We start from the raw sequence: 18,071 nt of genomic DNA on the forward strand, positions 1-18,071 counted from the left end.
CTTTGTTTTTTTAACCACTTTTTTCCTATTAAATTTAAGAGTGATATGTGTATTAAGTAGAGGTATTATAGAGATCTCCACGGGAGACAAAAAAAAGTTTAAAGTGTCTTTATAAGTCATTTCAAAGAGTGAGTTTTGGTTGACACTAGAAAACTAGGACTTTTAAAGTTGTTGGTAGAGTATTCCATTGGATATGCTATAAGGGTAAAATTAGATAACTCTATCACTTGATTGGGTATTGACCCAAAATCTCAATACCCCCATGTCCCCAACCAATAGTGGAAGGGCCAAAATGAGATGAAAGGTAGGACACTTTCTTTCTTTTTTTTTTGTTGAAAGAGACGGATCTTTCTTGAAATTGAGATTGCAAGTTGCAACCAATTCAATGAAATTATTGGTTTTGTACTTTAGTGAAATTATTTGTATTTTTAGTGAAATTATTTGTATTTGTAGGAGGGGTTGGTTATCAGAGATATGTTAAAGTGTACACCTGTTTGGATTTAAAGACAAAACACTCAAATTGTGATCTTGTTTCCCGAAAATAATAAATAAATAATACTCCTATCTAGTAATAACGATTCATGAAACAACTATCGTCCCCATGTCAGTGTTGTCACTGTACCTACCCAATAACTTTTGGTATTCACTAAGTTTGAGTATATACTTATTTTGGTTTCTGAGATGGTAGGATGTGATTGAATTATTTTATTATGGGTGCTCAAGCAAAAATCACTTGTACTTCAACTATAAACCCAGGCAAGAGCGAAAATCTGAAGTTGTTTTTGCCCGGTTAGTTTTGAATTGAATGTCCACAAACTAAACAGATTAGGTGATTCATAAACGTTTATTACTACAAGGCAAATGGCAAAAGAAGTTACTGAACAATTACTACAACTAACACTCGTTGATTTAGAATGTGGGACTATATCCTTATAATACAAGGAAGGTTAAGTTAGAAAAGACTACCCATTGATTTTGCTCTCTCCTTGAGAATGAACTTTTGTGTCTTTCCAGTTGAAGTCTTTGGAAGATCCTCGAAAACGACAGTCCGAGGAGCCATATAATGTGGTAAACGATCTCGACAGAATTTGATAATCTCTTCCGCATTAGCATCAAACCCTTCTTTTAACTTCACAAATGCACAAGGCGTCTCACCCCAATGGTTATCCGGTCGTCCAACTACTGCTGCTTCAAGTACTGCAGGATGACTAAACAACACTGTCTCTACTTCAATTGTGCTTATATTCTCTCCCCCTGATATGACAATATCTTTTGATCGATCTTTTATCTGTATAAAACCATCAGAATGCTTCACTGCTAGATCGCCACTTCGAAACCATCCACCCTTTAGGGCTTCCTCTGTTGCTTTCAAATCTTTGAAGTATCCGTTCATGACCGTATTACCTCTGAGCATTACCTCACCTATAGTTATTCCGTCGTTTGGTATACTTCTCATGGTAACTGGATCTTTTATGTCAACTTCGACTCCGATATGTTGGACTCCTTGTCGGGACTTCTTCTTTGCACGTTCTTCTGGTGGTAAAGAATCCCATTCTGGTCGCCATGAACAAATTGTTGCTGGGCCGTAAGTTTCTGTCAGCCCGTATATGTGACTTACCTTGAAACCGAGCTCTTCCATCTTGAAAAGGATATTTGGAGGTGGAGCTGAACCTCCTGTCAGAATCTCTACCTTGGACGAAAGTGGTTTTCGATCACTTTCTGATGCATTGACAATCATGTTCAAGACGGTAGGTGCACCGCCCATGTGGGTAACCTTGTGAAGAGCGATATTGTCGTATATTCCCTTCGGAGAGACACTTCTTAGGCATATATTTGTGCCGCCTTGAGCCGCTACCCCCCAAGGAAGACACCAACCGTTGCAGTGAAACATAGGCACGGTCCATAGGTAAACAGGCACTGAACTCATATTGTGAAGCAAAACAGTAGAAAGGGAATTCAGATAAGAACCTCTATGGCTGTAAACAACTCCTTTCGGATTTGATGTTGTTCCAGAAGTATAATTCAAAGAGATTGGGTCAGTTTCATCCTTCGGGCGTTTTATCTCAAATTCAGTTTGCCCCATTGCCAGGAGATTCTCGTACTCCAAATCATTAGTCGTTGTTGTCTCTGATGAACTTTTGGATTCTGCAATCAGTACCAAGAGAGGGGGCTTAGTTTTCGACTGGGTAAGAAGGTTGAGTGCTCCACGAGCAGTTTCGAGTAACTGGTAGTCTACAAATAAAACCTTGGCCTCTGAGTGTTTCAGTAAGACGGAAATCATGGCCGAGTCATGCCTTGTGTTGAGTGTACACAAAACTGCCCCTGCCATCGGGACACCGAAATGGAGCTCATACATTGCAGGGACGTTCGGGGATAATGTAGCAACCTACTTCATCAAATATTTTAAAACAAAAAAGTACTTCAATTAAAGTTCAAAGTAAATCGGAGCTGGCAAGAGAGATAAGTTAATGGTATTGGAGTGAAGAAAAACTTATTAGCAATTCGTTTGAAGGATTTTCACCTCCCAGATGCAGATTGAATGCCAATCAAGCTTTTACTCGGGTAAGTCAGATGGTTACCAAATATGTGAATTCGGTAGCTGATTTCAGTCATTTTCCTACCAAAAGAAGCTACAACTGTAATGATTTATGCAAAACTTTCTCATGGAAGGTAAGTAATATTTGTTGGTTTATGTTCCCTTCAAGGAGGAGAACGGAATACGGATGGATAAACAGAAAATTTGCAAAAGGAAAAAAGGGCGGCAAACTAAGAACACAAATGGGGATGGAACTGCACAAAGCAGTAGATGAAAGCTTATCATGGAGAAGAACCAAATTTGAGATCTGCAACTTCTGTGAAGCCCACTATGGTTGGGTGGTAACATTCATGTCTCTCCACTGCAGAGAGCAGGGATCCAAGTTTGTCGTTTCAAAATAAAATAGACGCTTCTTACATCAATTTCTCGGACGACCATGTCTGTTTTTACATGGCTAAGTAAATCTGGTTCAAACTTATCGTCACCGGAAGAACTGGTCTTATATATACTAGCAAGATACTACAATGATGAACTGCAAGGGCTTTAAAGAAAACTCATAATGAGCAATTCTAGATCATTTAATTAGTGTAACCAATATGTGGTGGCGAAACTTAACTAGATCAGATCTTTATTCAAAAACCCACTTGATAATCAATAGTGAACATTTGGAGTCAAACCCACATTTCATCATTTATATATATCCAAACAAAAATCTGAAAAGTAGTTTTTCAACTCTGTATGAGGATATCATGAGCATTTCATTCACAAGAATTAATCACAATAAAACAGTAAAAGATGAAAAATCAAACTGATACCAGGGAAAGAAAATTTTATGGAACTTACAATATCCCCAGGGGAAACCCCAAGTTGGGTAAGAGCAGAAGCAAGCTTTAGACATCTATCAAGTGTTTGTTTCCAAGTGAAGTTGAGATTACCATAAATAACAGAGAATCTATCTCCATAAGCAATAGCTGATCTCTCTAAGAAGCTTATTGGAGTTAAGGGTATGTAATTTGCTGAATTTATAAGGAGACCCTCCTCCTCCATTGATTTACTAAAACTAAACTTGGGTTTCTCAGAAAAATGAGCTTTTTGAACGATTTTGGGATGAATTTGAGTTATTAGATAGAGATTCATCCGAGATGAGTAAAAAAATCTAGACATGAAATTCATTTTACCACAGAGAGAGAGAGAGAGAGAGAGGGAGAGAGAGAGAGAGAGGTGGGAATTTGAGTAAGGATAGAGTGAGATTACTTATTCAGCAAAGGAATCCAATTCCCATAGAAGAAGAAGAATTCATTTTGGAGAAATAGAGAGAAATTGGAACATTTTGACCTTTTTACTTGATTACACTATCAAACAAACTCCACCCAAATTGAAAGGAAAGGGCCCTAAGTTTTAACACTCACTCTCTCTCACACACTTCTATTTTTTATTTTTTTGTTGAAAGACACTTCTTTACTAATCTCTACTGAATCTTTTGCAATGTCTGCCCATTGATTTTGTATCCTTCACATTTCAAAACAACAACAATTGAAGATGTTACATCAGTTCCCGAGTAAAATGATTAGGACCGTAGAAGAAATAAGCCTGGTATAAATGAGTTTAGTCCAGATCTTACTCAGATTGTTTCGCGTAATCCTAAGAGGAAATAAGCATTTCTCACTATAAACGAGCTTGTTCCTGAGCATCATTGTACCAAGCGTCAGCACGTGGAGAATCTATAACCATTATCCCAGATTAGAACACCAACATTTGATATCGAACTTGTTTCTCCACGATTATAAGAGGAATGACCGGACCATTGAGGCAAGGATTTCTTAATTACACTTGATCTTTTAGTTTGACCTACTTTCCTTAATCTACTAAAGCTCTGCCCTAATATTTTCGTAATATCTTTTTAGGCTCCTAAACTACTTCAATTTGATGACCTATAACTTTCTCTCATAGCAAGAGGTAAGTTGATTGATCAGTCACAACTGCTATACCTTCGTGATGTATAAATGTCATGTAATACAAGCCACTACTAAAATGACGAAATTGAGAGAGATCACACACCCAAACAAGGAGGATAGGATTGAATTACAAAGTACATTAAAATAAATCTAGGTTTTGCTAAAATTTGACGAGATTTTTCATTTTTTTTTGCAGAGACTTCAATATCAAATCCACCTTTAAAACCCAAGACAGGAGCTCGGTACGTTTCTCCTCCCTAAATACTAACCTTCCATCTCCATGGGTTGAAGGAAAGGAGATCTTTAAATTTCATATGCACTGCGGAAGGAACCATCATACATAAAAGTCCAACCTTGTGGAATAATTACATATCCTGCAAAATATCACGATTCACAAGTACATATTTGTTAAGTTCCAAGAGCCTAACGGGCCGGTGAAATCAAGTACGGAAGTCCTTTAAAATTGTAGATAAAAACGACTTTGTTATCTACATACCATTTATAAGTATATCTTTGAGGACTTCTCTTAATATCCCAGCCCAGCCAGGTGATATACTCGACAACCTTAGTGCTTCATTCACAACCTTAGTACTTTGTCTAGAAATGTACTTGATAAAATTGAATACTATATATTATTATTATCTAATTTGTCGAAGACTCTGTACCAAAGAAAATATACAGCTAGCGGCAGTAAAGAGTAGCAGGGATGTTTTGTGGAAATAAGTCCATCAAAGAAGTTGGAAAACGTCTTGGTGAGTTCCTCTGAAGCAGCCATGTTAGCATCATAATTAAACAACTCCTCGCTCATTAAATAGAATAACATCTGCATCCAAGACAAGTCTAGTCTAGTTTAAAATTTACATAAATATACTACCGGACCATTCTGTTGTATGTAATAATAGCCAAATATTAATTAATGTACTCTCTCTTGTTTTGTCTAATAGAACATTAATGACACTTCCAAAACTAGCTAGTTGGTGTTATATCTCAAAACTTGTGATTCTTTCTTGCTCAAATATACCTAATGGACATGATCGATCCCCAGTTTTAAATCTACTAGAACAAAAACTAGGAAATACTAAAAGATTTTAAGTTGGTCAAAGATATATTCATAGTACCCTTGCAATGGATGGTTTAACATCTATTGGAGATTGTTGGTTGATTGACCAAGATGTTAAGAATTTGTTGATGGTAATTAACTTGTATTAGAGCGGGGAGTCAAATAAACTCTCTTAATTCAAATGTATTTTATGTCGGATTCAAATAGACCTAAAAGCAACCTGAGTCGCGGCTAGAAATCAAATAAAAAAACCAAGTTTTCTGAAATGTGGTTGGAATACATTTGGATTTAGACTAAGTAGAGAGACAGAGATTTATAATGCTCATCATTCCAAGAAGAGAAAGACTATATAGTTTTGAGTTAGAAGCCCACAAACATCCCAGTAGAACTTTCACATTCCAAGAAGAGAAGAACATTTCATTTTGACGATACAAATTAGATTCAACTTTTGGTTTTCCAATTCCAACAACATGAGTGTTATCACAAAATCAGAAAACAAAAATTACATGATGAAGCGTGTGTAAACTTGGCAGAAGCAAGTAACAAAAGATTTTGATACCTAAAACAACTCCATCCTCCTCCCCTGCAACTTCTGTTGCAAAAATTGCAGCTTATCTTTCTCAATATTAAACCATCCAATATGAAAAAAAGTTAGTTGTTATTCGGTTAATCGCCCTTTCCTTGTCTAGAGGCCGCCTTGGTTCACAAGAGAAAAAAAGCCGGATCAGATTTCGCAGCACACCCAAACCTAAATGTACTATATTTCCTGTGCACCCCTGTTAGTTTGCCCGACGAAGCGTTTTGATGGAAAGTAACCATCAATCTGGAGCATTCCCTATTATATCAAACAAATCACATTTTAATAAATGGTCTATGTGTATATATATTTATATATAATGATCTGAATCAAAAGAAGTACTACTTACAGAAGCTGATCTTCTGAGTAGTTAGAATACCACTCGGCTGTCTTGCTCCAATGGTTAGAAGTGCAAAGAGAACATAGTGCAGTGTAGATGGCCGATGCAGCTAAGAGAGAAGGTGGGTATTTGAGCATTTGATACTCGACCAAGCACAGCTCAATTAGAAAGAAAGATAAAAGCTCAAGCTGTTGTTCAAATTTACAAATCCGGGAACCAGATTAGTATGTAGCTACTGCATTCGACTGATACAGGAAATTACTAAAGCTAACTCAACTTACCTTCTTGTCTGATTCTGCTGCCTTAAGGAACCGCCTCATGAACACATATGGAGTTGGAACGGACATGTTGAACTGCAACGTGTTCACTATCAATCTCTCCTGCAAGTACAAAAGAGTGTTAAGAATATTTACGGTTTTGAGTTAGATGGCCACAAACCTACTATGGTGTTCGAGCAAGACCCGGCACATGATATGCCTACACGTGTTCCATGTTGCCCAACAAAAAGACACATGTCTAGTTCAGATAGCCAGCCCCCAACAAAAGAGGGGCGTCCGAGGATAATCTTACAGCCCACAAGCTTGATATGCAACTAAAGTTAAGAAATTTATCGAAAGGTGGAGGTTAGGGGAGGATAAATTAGTTACCATGTCGAGAACTTCCTTCCTTGTGTATGCTTTATCAGATATCAGAATCAGGTCTTCAACAACAGGGATCGAGACTTCCTCATACTTGCACGCTAGTAACATTGCCGTCACTCCAACCAACTGAAGCTTCTTTCTTAAAACAGTTTGGCGTTCTAAGAATCGATCGATTATATTCACAGTAAGGAATAATGTCTCATCCATGAGCTCAAATTTGTAATGCACCTACAAGATTTCATCAAATGGGTCAGAAATTCTACAGCTCACTCAAGTGCTCAAACTGAAGATACTGAGCTAATGGTGTTTACCTCAATTAACCAATCAATCAGAATGCCCCTCATCTTCTCATTGATGTCAAATTGTTGCGCCATATATGTTGGAGATACACAACTAGAACTCTGCAAATTTTGATTTCAGTGGGTAAGAAACTTGGATCAATCTTACCATCTTTTACATATTACAAGTTTTGGGTCATAAAAATTCTCCAAAAGAATGAAGTCCAAAGCTTAATCTGATAATTTAACTACCCATATCGCGTTATAAGTTGAGAATAAAGTCTTGATATTATTGGTTGATGTGTACATTAATTGGATGAAACTAGATGAACTAAAAATTTGGCAAACCTCAGTTTTCCGATAGTGGGCATAGATATCTTCAATGTAGTCAACAACTGCAAGAGGGTTCTTCACATCACAACTATCGATATCCATTATCGGTTCCGCTACTATATCTTCCATTTCTACCTCTTCCTACAATATGGGTTATGATTACATTAGAAAAACAAACAAAGAAAATCGATAACAGTCTATGAGAAATTAGTCCTGGTTGATGAGGAACCAAACCAAGTCTTGAAAGAAGTTCTTAAAAATACCATTTGATCAATTTCATCCATCATGGCTTCTGTGTGTTTCACATACATTGGCACAGAACTTTCATCAGATGACTTGTATTCATCAACATCTATAACATTAAAATCTTCTGATTCACTTGGGTTTGGGATTATTGGTGATGGTTTTGAAGTTTCCTGAAGATTAAACAATCCCAAAAAAGATTACCTAAACAAGCACAAATGAATCAAAGTTTGAATCTTTAGTTCTATGAAGAAGAAGAAGGTACCTCAGGCAAAGTCTGCTTCTGTGCCTGCTTGTTCCCCATTTGTGCTGTGAATTTTCTGAAATTAACACAATCAATCAAATCAATAAAGCTATAGTAAAGAAATTTGAAAGGGGAATAAAAAAAAATTAGGGTATTTTTCTGACCTTGTTATTGGTCGATGGACTGGATTAATTGGATTCTTATTACTAACAACAGGCTTTCTGAAACAAATTTCAGATTAAGATTAAAAATGAGAGATTTGAAAATGGGGAATCAAAAAAAGATTAGGGTTTTCAATAGTTACTCTTCTAATCCTCTTTTCCTGACTGCTGGATAAGGTGGAAGTCCAACAACATTCTTGTTGATATTGCTTAAAGCTCTTCTGTGATGACACATTTCAGAGACTATCTTCCCCGCTCCTCTTTGATGTCCTCCTTTAAATTTATAAACCAAAAAAGAACAATAAACCCCATTAGATGTTACTAGATCCTATAAAAGATTCAAACTTTCAACAAGTTTAACTAAAATTTGTTTAATCAAATTAGAGGTTTTTTTTACCTTGAAGATTATGAGTTTGTGCAATCACACCAGGATTGTTCTCATCTGATCTTCCCATTTTGATTGTTCTAACCCTAGAAAAAAGATTTTTGAGAATTCACACTCGTCTGATTCCAAATCAACACAAACCAGAGAAACCCAATGAAGAGAACCACACTGCAAGTAGCATTGAAACCCTCTCTCTCTCTCTCTCTCTCTCTCTCTAGTCTCTGTCTTTGTTTCAATCAAGAAGAAGAAGGAAAATAAGAATCCCTTTCTACAGAAAAAAAAATAACGGCTAGTTTAATTAGTACCGTCAGATCATTTAAATTACAAGTCTGGTTTGCTGACAGGATCTAACGGTTATCTTTGAAATAGTTAACGTTTCCTAGGGTTCAAACTTCACGACTTGAAAACTTAGGTGCGTTATTCAGAAAGCGGGTTAATAAAACCCACTAGATGTTTAACGTTTAAACAAAATCTCGTCAACTTTGAAGGAAAACTTAGTTTACCTGCGTTAAGTTTAGGTTGCAAAAAAATCAAATTGTTTGTAATGACAACCAATGAGTTAACGTTCAAATTGACGAAAAGACTGAAAACACCCTCAAAGACAATTATTAGACTCCTAATGAGGAGAAATAAACCTAGTTTGAAAACTTGAATGTTGATGACATTGTTTGCATTTCAACAACAAAAAAAAAAAAGATGACATTGTTTGCTAGAACTGGATAAGTTTCAACTAAAAAGAAAAAGATAACACCAGTTGCCGAATTTCCCACCCAAAATTTTATACTAATTTTTGTTGTTGAGCCGTATAAATACAGATAAGCATTCAAGTTCAGACAGAATCAGTACAGGTACATAAGTGGTAAGACTTCGGGTCACCAAATTACGTTACTTCAACATATTACATAGCTTCTAATCTGATCATAAGAATGTCAACTAATCTAAGTTCCATATTTCATGTTTTGGTGGCACAAACCACCTAATTCAATGAAAAATAAACTACAAAGCTTATAACTTAAACTCATTAAGCAAAGCCCCAATTCAAAGCGGGGATCGCGATAATTTACAATTTCAAAAGCCGACAACTCTGATTTACATGAACAGACTAGACAGACGAGGCTTACTACTTTTCCCACTGTCTTTATCCACTTGGTGTTGTTGTTTCAGATTTGGCACTGGTTCAGCTGATTCAAGCTTCTTACCCGCGTCTCTTTGTTCATTGAGGTTCGACAGTTTAGGGTTTACTTTACTCTTCTTGATAACCTCCCAAATTTCGCCCACGCTCGAAATTGGTTCAGAATGACTCTCGTTGTCCACTGCATTCTGCTCTTGTGCAAATTTGAGCTTTGGTAGGTTATCCTTCTTTGTTACTGCTTTGAGCTGCTTTTTGAAATCAAACAGTGGTTGATTACGTTCATTAACTGCATCTTTCTTTTGTTCTCTGATCACCTCGCTGCTCATTGCATCCATGATGACTTTACCAAGAACGAATCTAATCTCGTTCTTATCACCCATCCCAAGCAACTCATAGTCTATCTCAAAACTTTCCCTCGTGTTGTTGTACTTCGTGATATCATTAGCAAGGGCACTGAAGAGCCCGTCCACGTTTTGCGCGACCGCCTTGGACATAAATACCTGATAGAAACACATTTCCAAACAGATCAAGCTAGTGTGTGGTGAGAGAGAGAGAGAGAGTACAGCTAAAATTCGAAACATTCAAGGTATCTGCTCTCTTATCTTGATGCATTAAGAAGATGAACCTACCAAACCAGCACTTGATATAGGGTATCGAGCCATTGATGCGTTCAGACTTTCTAGCTCAGTTAAAGCATCAACAGAGTATCTCAGTAGCGATGCAAAATGTGTAACATCTTCTGCAAGTTTTTTGTCTGTTATGGTATCACAGGCCTTCAAAATTTCAGGGACAAACTGATCGTCAATTTGCGCATTTTTTCTAGCAAAGTTCACAGCTTCCCCCCAGTTACCATGATACAATACGGAGGAGAAAGCCCAAACGACAAGGGAATTTTGAGGGTTATTTACAAGTGCTAGGTGAAAAGATAACAAGCCAACCCTATAATAGAAAACAGTAAATGATCAATCAGCCAAATATCAAACAATGTGGTTTCATGACAATTAAGATTTAAGAGCACCCTGTGGTTGGAATTTGCCCGTATACTAAAATATCACACGCTGACAGATAAATGCAAGCATTCGTACTTAGAAAGCTATATTCTTGCCTCATGAAAAGGATAACGCATGTCTAACGAGGAGTGACTATTCCAACACAAACAACAGAATGTACTTACCAGAGACTGTAATGAGACGGTCTATCACAGCCAAGTAATTTATCCATACTGGAAAATAGTTTCTGCGGGGAATCAGAGAGCATAAGAGTCATCAATTGAAGTGAGGTTACCAAAACTATAACTATTCAATAAGGTTAAGAGTATAATTTTAGGTTTGTTGAGTGAAACTACTTCACACTAAGATGGATACATTGTTTCACAAGTACATTTACCATTAACATAAGAGAACTTTGATTTGATTGATTGGGAGCCTCTTGAGCTAAGTATGCTGCCTGCACATGAATCGATATGCCAAAAAATGATTAACTGAGTTTCGAACTTTCAGAATACATGATTTTCCATTGAATTTGTTTACAGTAATTGGAAGAACCACTCACATGAAATGGAAGGAGGATATCCAGAAGCTTGAATCTCCTAAGTAAACAGAGAGAGGCCTCAGCAGCTCCATACGAGAGCATATAGTTCATTTCCATCATCAGCCTTCCCTTAAGATGGAAAGTTTTTAGAATATCAGCTGATGACAGTTAGAAGTCGTGTAAGAATAACTACTGTAAAATACTCGATTGTTTCCTTGGAAAGCGACATCTATACCTTGTCCAAAGTCATTATAGACGATGATAGTTTTTGAATTGCAGCTGCAGTTTCTTTATTGAAAGTTAAACCAAGACGAGCTGCAATTCTTAAGCCACGCAATATCCTTGCTGCAGTTCAGAGTGTCGACAATTCATATGTGCATAGAGGACAATTTACCAATAAATAAATTTTGACAGGGAAAGGAGATCAGCGCACAAACCGCAGTCCTCTTTGAAAGAACAATCGGCCGGAACGACTGTTCGAACCTGAGTATCAATTATAAACAAAATAATTTGAAAATTATAAACATGAAAGACCATTGGTAGTAGTAGAACAAATTGAAATGCAGACTGCTCATTTAGTAGCAAGAGTAGTAGATAATCACCTTACATAGACTTAGGTCTCTCATTCCATTTGCGTAATCAAATATTTTGTTCTCAAAAGGATCATAGAATAAACTGTTTACAAGTAATCGTGAAGATTAGCTCATGGTCAGTTAGAATCACTAAGAAGCTCACCGGCATGCTTTCAAGAAATAAACTCACAATTTTCACAGAAAAAATAGTACAGTAGGTAACAAGGATCCAAGAACCAAAGGGTAACCTTGAAACAATTGAAAAATGAAACTTTAGCTAAAAGGACAAATTCAAATGCATACCTGTTAATTGTGAAGTCCCGACTCAAAGAGTTCCTCCAGAGGATGAAGTCCTTTTTCCTAGAGCCAGCTGGCATTTGTGAATAAGCAATTTTTTTCTTCTCTTCAGCCTGCCTTGATACTGTATCAAAGCTGGATACCTGATACAATAAAGATTAAACTTGAAGGTATTATATCAAGGGTGACATCAGTCAGCTGGTACGATCAGTTAAAGTGCAAATAGACCTCAATAATAGAGCCTTTAATATGAACACGGCATATAGGAAATCGCCTCCCCACAATGTGGCAGTGATGAAATTGCTTCTTGATCTGCACATTACCAAAATGAACCAACTAATAAGTGTCCGACCAAATACGAATAAAAATTCAGAAGAAACTAAAAGCTATCACACAAACCTGATTAAGTTGAGCAGTAGTAATGACATCAAAATCCTTAGGTATTCTCTTTAGGATCAGATCTCGCACACACCCACCCACGAGATATGCCTGAAAACCTGCATAACCATACACCTAAGTAGCAAAACCTCTCAAACTATTTAAAACAAACGATATGTCAATATGATGAATGACGGATACCTCATATCGAGCCTCTAAACTATAACTATTAGTCTATTACTATTATCGTGACTCCAATTACAGAAAGAATGACAATCTTGAGTGGTAGAACAAACTGATCTATTGTGTAATCCAGAGGAAAGATGGGCTCTGGAGGTGTGTCACTATAGAAGTTAGAAAAAAGGCTTAGATGTTGCACTTGCAAAACTCAAACACCACAAGCAGGGGGGTAAAGAAACAAAAGCACAACAATTGGTGATTAAGTTTATAAGAGATGAAGATTTTGAGGAATAAGTATTAGACTACAGAATTGTGAATCACTAGATGCAACATTGAATAGGGGAACGTAAAATGGGTATTACTATGTCCTTAAATGAGATTCATGAAGGCCATGTTTGCCGAGCGGGAAATAATTGTGATTCCTTGGCATCAAATTCTAAATTATTGCTTGGCTCGCGGGGTTGCAAGACGAATCCCATTTTCGGGAGAATAGGATTCCCCCTGAAGGGAGTAATAGTACTACCAAAAACTATATTAAAGTTACAAGGTGAAGTGTAACTACGTGGTATAAACAAGAGTATGACTGGAATTTCACCAAAAGTGGCGTTCGTATTGCTATGCAAACCAAACATCAAGTTAGGAATCTGCCCGGAATTATATTAGTATTCCTAGTTAAACCAAACGAATTCCCTTCCAGCGCGAAACAGGACCAAAAAGGTAAGAAAGCTCACATACAAAAAGGAACCAACACAATTGAAAGGATTGGTCGATACGCTGGAGTAAGTTAGTTTATATACCTTTGCTTTGAAGAATTTTCAAAACTATCCATGATGAATTCGAAATCGTGGAAGTAGTAATACCGAAATCTCTGGAATCCACTGTTTTCCATGATTTAATATCAAAGCAACCTACACAAGATTACAGAAAAATCATTAATTTAGCAAACAATTTATCTTCAAAAGATAGTCATTTCGTTCACCTTTTCTCTTAGAATTGAATCCTAAGATCCATCAGACCTGGAAAAAAATGAAACTTTTTTTGTTTTCAGCTCAAGCTTAAGAACCCCTGATTCTCAAAGCTTACCCGCGATATGAGATTGAAGATTATAAAGACAAAACTTAAGAAACCCAAAAGAAGAAAAAAAAATGCGGGAAAGTTATGAAGTTTGAGAAATTACTTGATTCAGGTGAAGATTCGAGGCGAATATCATGGTGCAATCGAGCTTTACCTCCATTTCCGGCTAATGTGTGCTTTGATCTCTGGAAGCAATTAAAACCAAGGAAGAGTTATTAGTTTGAAATAAGGAGAGAAGAAGGGAGAGAGAGAGAGGGAACGAGAGATGCCTGTGAGATAAGAATTAGGGTTTGAATCCTAGAGAGAAAGGATGAAGAGATGATTCTCTTGTATGTCGGCATGAGCGTCTGCGGCTGCGTAGTAGGAGGAGGAAGAGGAGGTCATGGCCGAAATGCCGCCATTGATGTGTTCGCTTTTACTGGTTTTGAATCCAAGTGCCAAAAACAAAAAGTATGGACGGATGATGAAACCATAAGGGGAGCGGCTAAAGGTGCCCCTTGAATTGTTAATTCGCCACAATAGAAGGGATTGACTATCTCGCTTGACCTCTAGATTGATATGTGCTCTTTTCGGACTGACTAGCCCAAGAGCCAGCTTCCAACTAAACCAGACCGAGGCCTTGTTTTGGATCTCGGACTGACCAGGCCGAGACCCACTGAAATTGAGGAAACAAAGCTTTACCCACGTTGACTTCAGTGAGTGCGATAATAAAGTATGGACTAATGAAAATAGAAGGCCGCTTACATACAGACAAAACTTTTTATACCTGAGTAATCTTATTGGAGAGTCAATGAAGAACTTTAATATAAGGACTCGAATCGAAAAACAATAATAGATTGGATTAAAGACTATTGAGTCTCTGAGACTCATGAATCCAAATGAAGAACTTTAATATAAGGTCTCGAATCGAAAAACAATAATTGTGTGGATTAAGGAATCACGAGTCTCTGAGACTCATGAATCCAAGTGATCTTTTATTTTTTGCCAACGAATAAATATGTCAGAAACTCTTTTTGGTCAAACCAATAAGTGGAAATCTAATTTCCCACCCAATTTTCACATGCAGCTAACGCTCTTAACCTACCATAAGATAGGACCAATGGAGATGCATAAAACCAACTTTATTATTCGTGTCCTAGTATGAAGGCCACAATCTTGAAAGTGATTTTGGTAATGTGCAACTTGATAATATAATTGGTTTGAAAAAAAAAACAATAATACCGTAGTATGGTTGCATTAGGAGTCTATTGTTTAAAATAACCTAATTAATGACTATTGATCTCATGACTAGAACAATTGTTGACTCAGAGAAGTCAGTTTTTCAGATAAATCAGACTCGAGTGGGTTAGTTATAGAAATGTTAGCTAGATCATGCATATTGGTCACTACTACTGTTTGAGAAAAAATTATGTTACAATTTCGAACTTAAAAATCCGAATTTCAATCAGACACAATCATCAAACTTGAAAGTCGATATTGCAAGCAAAAAACTTAATACACATATACAAAGAGTTTATGAGATATCATGTTTATCACAACAAAACAACAATACTTCAAAATAGAATGAACACTTCAAGTTCTTGATATGTTATGTGCCTTCCTCCATGCATGCTGAGTTTAACGATTAGATAATATGATTCTCCTTTATCAAAGATGAACTAATATACTCTTCTTTCCTTTTAGTCTATATATTGTTGGTGGAGAAGATTTGAAAGATATATGAAGTATATTCTTATTTCCTTCATAGTCTTAGATTTGAGTATAACAATTTAGGCAAGATATGATATCTATATTGTGTTGCTTAAATTAGTTGCCTGTATTGATCTATAAAACTCATGTAACCTCACCTCCAAACTTCTATGAATGAGAAATACGAGCTCTCTTCTTCTCCCGTGGAGTAGGCTTAGCCGAACCACGTAAATCATTATCTCATTATCTATATTTTTTTCTTTATGGTATCAGAGCTACGTCAGATCCACTCCGATTTTGCGAACAAGAGAAGCTTCAATTCGAATCTGTTCAAATCCTTCCTGACTTTCTGAAATTTGAGTCAATCTTCCTTCATCTCCTTATTCATAAGCACTATTTGTTGGTGAAGAAACAACATCTTCAGAATTTTTTTTATTGTTGGTGAAGAAACAACATCTTCATAATTATTTCTGAAGAAAATTATATGCACAGCATCCTGAATCTTCTTGATTGGAAGAATTAATTTTTCTCTTAAAACTGAGAAGGGAGATCGTTTCTTTTGTTTGGGGAAGAAGATAGGGTTGCGTCTCGGTTGAATATTTTTTTCTCTTATACTTTGTTAAGAGTGATTTGGTATTACTCATCTCAAGATAAGTCCTTAATCCCTTCAGCTTTCTTAGATTTTATACTGGTTCCTTTTTTTTTCTTATTGTGTGTTCTAATGGCGGAAATGGATTACAATACTAGTTTAAAGTTATCTTCTGTTCCTCTAGATGGCCTTAATTATGTTCGTTGGTCAAGAGCTGTTATGCTAGCTCTTGGTGGAAAAAGGAAAATTAGTTTCATTGATAGTAATGCTAAATGTCCTGATCTAGCGGATCCTAAGTATGACGATTGGATTGCTAATGACCAACTTGTTAGATCATGGCTTTTAAACTCAATGGTACCGGATATTAGTGAAATATTTTCATTTTCTGAATCTGCAAAGGATCTATGGAAATCTGTGGCGGACTTATATGGACATCAAAATAATGCTGCACGTATTTTTGAACTTAAATGTGAAATTTCCAAAGTAGAGCAGGGTGAAAAATCGTTTACCGAACATCTCGGCACACTAAAGCGAATGTGGGATGAACTTGAGTTATATAGACCACATACAACTGATGCTAAGGTTCTTTTACAAAGGGCAGAGGAAGATAAGATTTTTACACTTCTTAGTAGTCTCAAGCCAGAACATGATTCCTTAAAAAGCAATATCCTTATGAGTTCCACTTTGCCCACATTATCCAATGTTTGTGCTACTATTCAACGTGAAGAAACTCGAAAGAAGGCTATGAATCTTAAGAATGTTTCTGATATACCTGAATCGAGTGCTCTCATGGTTGAGAAGGAAGAAAAGGGAAAATATTTTAGTGGTGGAAGAGGAAAAAATTATAAAAATAAAGGACGACGTGAAATATATCATTGTGACCATTGTGGTAAAAGTGGGCACACAAAGCATCGATGTTGGGAATTGCATCCTCACCTCAAATCTAATTTTGAGAAAGGTAAAATTGATCGCGCAGCAGTTGCTGATACTTCGATTACATTGAATCAATTAAGTCAATTACTTCAGCAAATGGGTAAGACCGAGCGTGCAAATATTGCTGATACATCTACTATTAATCAAATGAGTCATCTTTTCGAACAAATGAGTAAGTCTGTCTCATCTGAACAAAAACCTTCCACCTCTACTCACAGTTCAGGTACTTTACATGCTCTTCTTACTTCATTTGGTTCAAAATTTAATATTTGGATTGTTGATTCTGGAGCTACCGACCACATGGCTAACGACCCTTCATCTGTTAATGATTTTTCTTCTAAATCTCATATGCATAATGTTGCTGTGGCTAATGGAAGCACAGTCCCTGTTTCAGGAAGTGGGAAAGTTTATTTTTTCTCAAATTGCTCTCCCTCTGAGGCACTTGTAGTTCCATCATTTCCTGTTCAACTTCTATCGGTCGGAAAGATCACAAATTCTTTAAATTGTAATGTTATTTTTACACCTACTTCCGTCATCTTTCAGGATCGAAAGACGAATTTGATGATTGGTAAAGGAGTCTACTCAAATGGCTTATACTTGTTCAGTCCTCAGAATAAGGCGTGTCATACAACAAATCTTGTGCCAACTTCCATTCTCCATAAGCGTCTTGGGCATCCCTCTAGTCGTATTTTATCTCATATTTTTCCTACTTTTTCAATAGAGTCCAGTATCTGTGATGTTTGTCAGTTCTCTAAGCAAACTCGTTTACCTTTTAATATTTCTACATCTAAAACTACTATGCCTTTTGAGTTAGTCCATTCAGACTTATGGGGTCCTGCTCCAGTTGATTCATATGATGGTTATAGATATTTTGTGTTATTTATTGATGATTGGTCTCGGGCAACATGGTTGTTTTTACTGAAATCTAAGAGTGATGTGTATTC

At 36.6% G+C, this 18,071-nt stretch overlaps 4 protein-coding genes across 4 annotated transcripts; 1 reads left to right on the forward strand and 3 right to left on the reverse strand.

The window, feature by feature from the left end:
• Positions 1-808: 808 nt before the first annotated feature.
• Positions 809-3,967, reverse strand: LOC147570750 (butanoate--CoA ligase AAE1-like). Its single transcript, XM_086657285.1, has 2 exons — positions 3,380-3,967; positions 809-2,386 (listed from the first exon to the last, which is right to left on the reverse strand). The coding sequence occupies exons 1-2, from the start codon at positions 3,707-3,709 to the stop codon at positions 953-955; spliced, it is 1,764 nt and encodes a 587-aa protein (XP_086513411.1). The 5' UTR covers positions 3,710-3,967; the 3' UTR covers positions 809-952.
• A 1,980-nt stretch (positions 3,968-5,947) lies between these two features.
• On the reverse strand, positions 5,948-9,044 carry LOC147570751 (G2/mitotic-specific cyclin-2-like). The gene is made up of 11 exons (XM_086657287.1): positions 8,766-9,044; positions 8,512-8,641; positions 8,372-8,428; positions 8,229-8,283; positions 7,984-8,136; positions 7,736-7,861; positions 7,421-7,510; positions 7,116-7,337; positions 6,750-6,848; positions 6,478-6,656; positions 5,948-6,386 (listed from the first exon to the last, which is right to left on the reverse strand). Exons 1-11 carry the CDS (start codon positions 8,821-8,823, stop codon positions 6,254-6,256), a joined length of 1,302 nt encoding a protein of 433 aa, XP_086513413.1. The 5' UTR covers positions 8,824-9,044; the 3' UTR covers positions 5,948-6,253.
• A 496-nt stretch (positions 9,045-9,540) lies between these two features.
• Positions 9,541-14,488, reverse strand: LOC147570752 (uncharacterized). The gene is made up of 14 exons (XM_086657289.1): positions 14,186-14,488; positions 14,020-14,101; positions 13,640-13,750; positions 12,684-12,781; positions 12,513-12,596; positions 12,291-12,427; positions 12,018-12,090; positions 11,853-11,898; positions 11,651-11,760; positions 11,437-11,544; positions 11,272-11,331; positions 11,060-11,121; positions 10,515-10,824; positions 9,541-10,385 (listed from the first exon to the last, which is right to left on the reverse strand). The coding sequence occupies exons 1-14, from the start codon at positions 14,255-14,257 to the stop codon at positions 9,843-9,845; spliced, it is 1,896 nt and encodes a 631-aa protein (XP_086513415.1). The 5' UTR covers positions 14,258-14,488; the 3' UTR covers positions 9,541-9,842.
• Positions 14,489-16,326: 1,838 nt separating this feature from the next.
• LOC147570753 (uncharacterized) lies at positions 16,327-17,699 on the forward strand. Its single transcript, XM_086672748.1, has 2 exons — positions 16,327-17,246; positions 17,660-17,699. The coding sequence occupies exons 1-2, from the start codon at positions 16,327-16,329 to the stop codon at positions 17,697-17,699; spliced, it is 960 nt and encodes a 319-aa protein (XP_086528874.1).
• Positions 17,700-18,071: the final 372 nt, after the last annotated feature.

This window comes from Eschscholzia californica, unplaced genomic scaffold (genome assembly GCF_041429995.1).
Source record: "Eschscholzia californica isolate CP2 unplaced genomic scaffold, dmEscCali1.0.p SCAF_1, whole genome shotgun sequence".
Classification (NCBI taxonomy): domain Eukaryota; kingdom Viridiplantae; phylum Streptophyta; class Magnoliopsida; order Ranunculales; family Papaveraceae; genus Eschscholzia; species Eschscholzia californica.